The following is an 8,204-nucleotide window of genomic DNA, read 5'->3' as shown; positions in this document are numbered from 1 at the left end:
GTATGATTAAGTAGTCTCTGGATTCTTTATACAACACTGCCAAGACAGATTAACCAAACAAGTTTACTGAGCATATATATATATATGGTTCCCTGAATTCCACTTGTGGTGAAATAAAGAGATAATGCCTGTAACTAGAATATTTTGATGTGATGCATTGGTTGACATGTGATAAAAAAAGAAAACTTAAATTAAAAAACTATAAACCATGTCATAGTCATTCAATGAAAATGCCTAGCTACACGAAACCATGCACCGTTCCAATGCAGTAGCCAGATTTATATACATTTTTTAAAGATCATTTACTACATTGACTAGTCCACTGGACATGACAAAAAGAAAACAAGTAGCTAGTAGGCCTTTATATATCAGATAAAAAAAAACCAGGTTGTACTTTGAAGCTGCCGAAATACCGCTCATAAGAGGGGACAAATAAGTCTTGTTAATTGAGATCTATTGCCTTTTTTTTAAAGGGTATTCCTATTTTTGAAAATACAACTTAGTTTTCATTTTTTTTTTGTTTTCAACTTGATCTCCACCATCTCTCCTTAAAATTAACAGCTTACAGGATTCCCATTTAATTGGGTATACATATATATATATATATATATATATATATATATATATATATATATATATATATATATATATATATATATATATATATATATATGAGAGAACCTCAACTGATCATATCCCAAAATAATCACCCAAATCCAGCCTACCTATTGATCTACTTGATCGATGTTTAGATAGATCCAATGAATAAGAAACTAGTTTATAATCGATGCCGTCTTATTTTGCTCGGAGGTAATACGATTTTGATCCACTGTCAGCGATACTCGTCGGCATGCAGAGCTTCAACTCTGTTGGTAGAAAATTCAAAAATCACATGCTTCTAAGTACTGATTGGCTTCATACCATCTAAGTAAAAGGCGTTTATTTTTCTATTAGAAAACTTAGGAGTGTTGTTAGGCGCAATAAGAAAACAAGTCAAGTGTACCCATTATTGTAGCCAATTCTTACTTTGTTGAAGCCATATTTATAAAAATTTCTCCCTTTTTATTTCTTAATCCTCAAGTAACGGAGAAAAATATTCATGCATGACCTCAAGGAGTGAAGGCGGGCCATGCTTACGTCTCCTGCTGCCGCTGCGTCGCCTCCCTTGCAATGTCAAACTTCCAGGCAAAGGCCCGCAGTTTTTGTGGTATGCTTGCCTTCATTTATCATCACAACGGTTGTGGTTAGATAGGCAGCGGCAGGCTAGAAGGGTTTTAGTTAAGCATTCGAACAAGGGCCATAATTCATAACTTGTTCACGGCAACCATGCGTAAGGGTACTAGAAAGCAGAGGACGGAGTTAACAGGTATTATCATCTGTCTGCTCGCTGCGTTTCATATCTCTCGCTGCTCTTATCACCAGTCGTTATCTTCATCTGTTCATCACCTTTGCAAACGTGATTTCTTTCTTGTTCTCCTCCATCTTCTTCTTCTCCTTCCTCTTGAAGGTATTTGACTAGTGACAGGTTCAACTTCCTCGATGCTTCCTTAATTTCCTGCACCTCGACGCTCAGATGCAGAAACCTTAGCTGGAGATACAAACGATAGTTTCGTTTCTAGTACTTGTGATATTAAGCACAGTTTGAGAGAGATTAAGAGAGGGAGAAAAAGAAAAAAAGCCTAAGCTGCAGCCATGGGTTGATCGCTGGTCGTCGATACAGCGGCGGCAGTGTTGCCTGAAGAATCACCAAACCCTTGTGGTCGGATGGAGATGAAGAGAGTGAGGAGAGAGAAAACACGATAGAAATGTAAAAATGAAAAGGAGAGCTCGAGCTCGTCCCTTTTAAGAAAACGAGTTCAACTATTAATGTTCTATGTTGCTTATTTCCCCTGCCGTTGATAGGGTGGCCTCGTTCACAATGTTGTCAGAGGCAATGGCAAGTGCCCGCAGTTTTTGTGGTATTGACTTGATGCATTAAACCTGCAAAGCAATTTAGGGTTAATTATATATAAAAGGATGGAGTCAGTCAAGGGAGGCCTTGGCCGTGAACCCACCCCCAACAAATTGAAAAAATAAAAAAATTAAAAATTTTTCAGTTGGGTCTATATAGTATTTGAATTCGATTTAGTCTAAACCCAGATTCAACGCACAAAACCCACCCCTTTCGCCTCCGCCTCCAAAATTGAAGGGGAAAAACGCCAAAAACCCAGCCCGCAGCCGGCCGGCCGCTGAGTCGTCTTCCGTTCCTTACGAGCTTCTTTCAACGCATCTGCACAGCAGCACAAGTAAAGCAAGGAGAGGAAGAGGGGGTAACTTTTATTCAGAACTTTTTCCTTTCCCTGTTCTTTCACCTCTGTATTTTTTCTCTTCTAATGAATTGTGCGCATGATGCTGTGGTTACAGGTTTCGCTGTGGTTTTTTCTTCAATCTACTTCACCGTCTGTTTAGCCTTTTTCGTTTCTTGTTTGTTGTTTCCTTTGGCTGGTGATGTTTATGTCTACTGTTTTATTTGATTTTCCACCGTCAGTTTTGCAGAATATTTCGGATTTATGATATGTTTTTTTTAGGCCTAGTTGTTTTATAGGGCGTATTTCATTTCTTTCTGTGTTATGGTTGTACATAGTTTTTGATAGGTTGGTCCAACTCGAACAGGAAGTTTTCTTATCAAAAGAGGGCGTGTCGTGGTCGAGAGCCAAAGGAAGTTTTCTAGATTGTCTTCAAAATTTCAGACTGCCCTTATATGAATCAGAAAAATTGTGATGCGTCGGTATGGATTTGAGGTGTAATTTTGGACCAGTCTCTTTACTGCCACCTCAGTGAAGTTCATTTGAATCAGATTGATTCTGGCGGTCTTTGGCAAAAAAGAAGAAAACTGGATTGTCTTCCGCGGCTTTCTTCTAATTATGCATAAATGTTTTTAGTTATGCATCCGAACCACCATAGGTTGCCCTCCTTGTGTCTTTTGGTGTCACTGTTTAAAGTTTGTACTACCTTGACAGTCTTTTCGAAGCCTGTGCACAGCCTTTAGGTCTTTAGTTTTAATATTTTTCAGTTCTATTCAACTCTACTGGCGTTTGGAATGTACAAGTGACAGTTCTAAGATTTTACCTGCTCAAGTTAACTGTTAAGTTGATGTTTCTGGCATTTTGACCAATTCTAAGATTAATCCTTTCTGAATTTAGGAGCTGGGAAACGAATACCTTGTTCGGCGTGTTGGGTAGTGCATCCTAAGCTAGATTTAGCAACCATACTTTTTGCTGTTAGGTGAGCAGCTGTAGCAGCAGTCTAAATTATTCAGTATTTCTCCTTCAGCCTATTTTTTTGTGTAGGTGGTGACTCTGAACCCCATATTTGCAGGACTTATCCACTGGTGGTGATTGGAAAGGCAAGGCAACATCATTCACAAGGGAGAGGAGAAAACAACTTTTCCCTGTTGTCTTCTTTATGTGCTGCTGTTTACAATCATTCACGAGGGAGGGGAGAAAACAACTTTTCCCTGTTGTCTTCTTTATCTGCTGCTGTTTACAAGGTGGTTGGTTCTAAATTTCTGTTTTTCATAAGTTAAAATTTTAGTATCTTTCTTCTTGCATCTTCTTGTTAATTCATACTCATAGTGATGATGGATCACATATATAGATTGCACAACTATGTTTGACAAACTTACATGTTAAATTTAAAATTTTAAACTTGTTTTGTTTTATTTCCAATAATTGCTTCCTTAAAGGTTGTGGAGGAACTTCTTTCGCTGATCCCTTATACTATAAGGTTGACCTTACTAATGTGTGTTTGAATCTGGCCTTGTTTCGTTCAGATTTTAAATGGCTATCCATTACATATATGAACTGATTTGTAGATTTAATAGCTGGAATAATCTCCAACCATTACATATATGAACTGAATTACATCCAAATGTAGACACGAGCCAACCGATCCTCAAACTCAAAGGATTGAGATCATATCTATGCAACTGTGATCCATATTCAAGCTTTATGACCTTTTAGACTAAAAATTAAGTTTTGTATCTATCATCTATGTGACTATGTCCCTTTAGTTTTTGGCCAATTTGATAGAATACAATATTGCCATGTTAACTATTGAATTCTCTTTTGGCATTGCTTATTGCCGCATTCCAACAATTTTGCAGAATAATGGTCTTTGTTCCATAGTTTTTGTTTTTTTCTTTTTTGACTGCTATGCTCGAATTATAACCGGCTAAAATGGTTTGAGTTTGATTACTTCGATATGTTTAAATTTTATTGTCTAATTTAAATTTCAGAATTTTCGTGTTATCTTATTTAGAAGAATCAAGATTATTTAAGAAAAAACAAGTTATTGATCAAGAGGGAGAAAAACCAAATGGGAGAAAACCAAGCTGCTCGTTTTAGGTAAATAACAATTTTTTTTTTTGGTTTTGGAGTTCATAGATGCATTTGTTTACTATATTTTGGGTTGTGATATTTGTATGTCCACCTTATGCTCACACCTACGTTACTGTAATAAAAATAAAATATTTTATTTATTTAGGACAGATCTCTTTTTGTGCTAATGATACAAGCAATTATTAAAATGTGCCGTAAGATAGGTTGCACTTCACGTTGATATTGATGACGTGGGCAATTGTATACGACATATGTTCATTTTTACTATACTGTGGTTTGCAAATACTATAAGTATGTGAGTGTATATATATATATATATATATATATATATATATATATATATATATATATATATATATATATATATATATATATATATATATAATATTATAGTTTGTTGGACCGTTTGCCCCCCGCCAAAAAAAAATAATTCTAACTATATATATATATATATATATATATATATATATATATATATATATATATATATACACAAAACTCAGAACAACCAATGGTTAGATAGACAGCAGCTGGCTAGAAGGTCGGGATTTTATGCCCGTCAATATTTGAACGGGTTCACTCCAACCATGCATAACGAAATTGAAGAGCACTCTGTTCCGTCACAATTTCGTCTGGTGAATTCTCCTATCTCTGGCTAGAGGTGGGTCCAAGTACTTTTGGTTGGACTCGATGCAGGACCCCACGCAGCACCAACACTTGTGTAGTTAAGCGACTCACACTTTTATTTGGGTTTCAAAAACGAATCTGCACTCTTTCCATGAAAATGTCCATTTTTTCCAATATATATATATATATATATATATATATATATATATATATATATGTGTGTGTGTGTGAAAAGTTGGCAGAAACCAAATCACTTGGGTAAAAGGAAAAACTAGACCCATTAAAATTAATTATTAAAATATTTTCTTTTACAATTTAACCTTATAGATATGATCTTAAGAAGGATTTGGTGAAAAACATGTATTAAGTTGTGGGTTTTCTTGCTTAAATAATGTTTTCTTAATAATAAAAGAATTGAAGGACTCTTATAGCATCCAAATTTTGGTGATGGAAAGATTATTTGAAAATTAAGAAAAAATTTGCTGGAACTAAAGCATGGTGTATATTAAATTAGTGTTTATAAATACACACTAGAAGGTTTATACTTAGTTTAAAATACTTTTTAACATGAATTTAAGAGGCACTAGGTTTTTCTTGTCTTAACCAAATGATCTAGTATATATATATCTCTCTCTCTATATATATATCACAACGATCCACCCCTTGTAGTGGCATAGACGCCTTCATAGAAGGTACTTTTAAAGTACAAATCAATGTCTATGAATGCCAAAACAAAAATCCTTGAATTTCAGCACATAATTAAACAATATTAGAAGGAGTAATTAATCTACCCCAATTATGAATGACAACTTTTCATAGTTAAATAGTCAACCATCTTGAGTCGGTAACACTTTCCCTGCCCTTAAGGCTGGGCACCGGGCCGGGTCGCCGTCGGGTAGCCGCTACCCGGCCTGACTTGGGACCCGGTCCGGAAAAAAGGGACCCGCCCGACTCATTATCGGGCCGGCCCAGGTGGGCCCATTAAGCCCGTTTTTGGTCCGATAATTTAATTTTAAAAATTTTAAATAATGCATATATATATTAATTATAATTATATTTTATTTTATATTAAAAAATATATTTTTACGGGCTCGGGTCTGGGTTTTTCGAGTCAGGCTGATCTTGGGCCCGGTTTTTGGATGTCAGGCCAGCGTGGACCCAACTCGTTAACAGGCCGAGTAGGGTCAGGCCGGCCCGATGCCCAGGCTTACCCGCCCTCGCTGACCAGCTTCATTAAGTAAATGGATTGGGCAACACTCAGGTTTTTTGGGCCCAAAGATCGATTTCTCGACATAGGCCAGACTAGTGCCCAGCGAAACCCCTCACTATTGCGGGTCAAGCCTGAGGTTTGAACTTAGTTTAAACTGGTGCGAGAGATAATAAGATCCAATTATTAACTAGATTCAGGTGTCTTAGATAGTTATGAAGCTAAGTCTAGATTTGAGAGTGCCATTTTACAGTAAATGTAGGATTTGAAGTTACTTGAACCCCCAAGTTTGTGCTCATCGAGCTCCAAGTACTGCAAATCAACTCCAACGTGCAACCAATTCGGACCCAATTAGGCTGGACTCAAGCAATTGTAGGCAACTGCATAGAAAAAATCACCTCAAATAACTATATTTAGCTTGATCTTCGCTTGGTTGATGAAAAACAGGTTGAACATGAGTATTTCACAAGAGGCCGCTTGGATTACTATATGGGGCTAAAAAAATCACTACCCACGAGATTTTCTGTATATTGCTCACATGTTTCCTCACAACTTATTGACATGAGATAATACTTGGTTAGTGCTTTTTGATGAACAGGGGAGGAGCAGAAAAGCATGCAGCGGATGTAGGTGACGTTAGGATAAGAATGCGACGTCCTGGGGGTGATGTGTGTAAATCTTGGTGCTTGTTTTACTTAATTGCACTTGTGCTGCTTCCAAAAGTATTGGAATTCCATATTGCCTATTATCCATTGCAGGGTGCGGGTACGTGTGGCACCGTCTAGCAGTCGTTCAACAAGTTGGACACGTTACAGTGCGGATAGTGTGGGTACGGGTGGAAGTGTGGTACCGTCGATGCCATACAGTGCCGATAGTGCAGGTACAGGTAGAAGCGCGGCACCGTCTAGCAGTCGTGCAATAAGTTGGGCAGGTTACAGTGTGGATAGTATGGGTACGGGTGGGACTGCGGCACCGTCTAGCAGTCATGCAACAAGTTGGATGCGTTACAGTGCAGGTGAGGGTGGGAGTTCGGCACCAACTAGCAGTCGTGCGATAAGTTGGACGCATGCGAGTGCGGGTATGATACGCTGCAGTTGTCTTTTGTGCTGTCGTTACCAAAAATAACAATAATAGAAAAGTAATAAAATATGGTGGAAAGTCCCCACCACAAAGGCAAAGTCATCCGTGCCTATATAAATAAGCGCTTCGACCGGGCGACCCCAATTGTCGTGTATCTTTGGTGAGCAAGTGTGGAGTGGTGCATGCTTGTGCTGGGGCATTTTTATGAAAAGCTCATTCGGGTGACCTTCTTTAATGACTGTTCTTCTTTTTTTTTCTTTTTTTTAAGTAGTTCGTTTGTTGTTGACATGTTGTAAGCATTTCTTTAATCAAAAGTGGTTGATCAATCACTCCGGTGCAGTTTTATGTTACTTGGTTAAGTTCAGTTTCTGAACTATTTTGATTTTATCGTTGAGATTTGGTTAGTGAAACTCTATCAAATTTGTTATTTAAAATTATTTGGGATAGTGGGACTCTGCTGAATTTTCTCCACGTATGTTATGCAAGTTCCAAATTTCCTACAGTGTGTGGCGGCATGTATTCGGGACAAGACAAAATTACAAATTATGGACCTCACCAAGGATGTGTGTGTATATATATAATGTCTAAACATTTGACGGTGGTGTGAGAAAATTATTTATTTGAAATCAAGAGAAAATATTAGCCTCTGAAGTTGAGAAAATTTGTGAATATTTTTGTAATTCTAATGAAATAAAATGAAAAACAGGAATGCAAAGTATGGCAAAGTTTGAGCTTGTTATTTTCCATTTTATAATATGGTTTATTAATACGAAATGAATACTTTCAAAGCGAATACAAACAAGCTCACCTCTTTAGGACAGTTTACTCAGCCACAATCTTTTTGATCTGGGCCTTCCTCAATGGGTGCTCTTCGTGCCGCTGCCCAACGGAATTAGTCCGCCAAGTCTTGG

At 37.3% G+C, this 8,204-nt stretch overlaps 1 protein-coding gene across 3 annotated transcripts; it reads left to right on the top strand.

Moving 5' to 3' along the window:
- The first annotated feature begins 1,258 nt into the window (after nt 1-1,258).
- LOC116264694 (uncharacterized) lies at nt 1,259-7,619 on the top strand. Of its 3 annotated transcripts, none has more exons than XM_031645041.1 (6): nt 1,259-1,366; nt 3,183-3,264; nt 3,358-3,529; nt 4,300-4,385; nt 6,812-6,881; nt 6,972-7,619. In XM_031645041.1, the coding sequence occupies exons 1-6, from the start codon at nt 1,327-1,329 to the stop codon at nt 6,996-6,998; spliced, it is 477 nt and encodes a 158-aa protein (XP_031500901.1). In that variant the 5' UTR covers nt 1,259-1,326; the 3' UTR covers nt 6,999-7,619. The 3 variants fall into 3 exon arrangements, 2 of the variants coding, with proteins under 2 accessions (XP_031500901.1, XP_049936582.1); XR_004174916.2 differs by lacking the exon at nt 1,259-1,366 and adding an exon at nt 2,129-2,309 and having other exon boundaries at nt 4,277-4,385; XM_050080625.1 differs by lacking the exon at nt 4,300-4,385 and having other exon boundaries at nt 6,795-6,881.
- The last annotated feature ends 585 nt before the right edge of the window (nt 7,620-8,204 follow it).

This window comes from Nymphaea colorata, chromosome 11 (genome assembly GCF_008831285.2).
Source record: "Nymphaea colorata isolate Beijing-Zhang1983 chromosome 11, ASM883128v2, whole genome shotgun sequence".
In the NCBI taxonomy this organism is placed as follows: domain Eukaryota; kingdom Viridiplantae; phylum Streptophyta; class Magnoliopsida; order Nymphaeales; family Nymphaeaceae; genus Nymphaea; species Nymphaea colorata.
The sequence above is the reverse complement of the archived record's forward strand: the minus strand, read 5'-3'. Positions and strand labels throughout refer to the sequence as shown.

Excerpts from the sequence above, each read along its gene's own strand:
- LOC116264694 (XM_031645041.1), top strand. The coding sequence starts at position 1,327 with ATGCGTAAGGGTACTAGAAAGCAGAGGACGGAGTTAACAG. Across the intron at positions 1,367-3,182 it reads GCAGAGGACGGAGTTAACAG|GAGCTGGGAAACGAATACCT; the intron begins GTATTATCATCT and ends TTCTGAATTTAG. Across the intron at positions 4,386-6,811 it reads AACCAAGCTGCTCGTTTTAG|GGGAGGAGCAGAAAAGCATG; the intron begins GTAAATAACAAT and ends TTTGATGAACAG.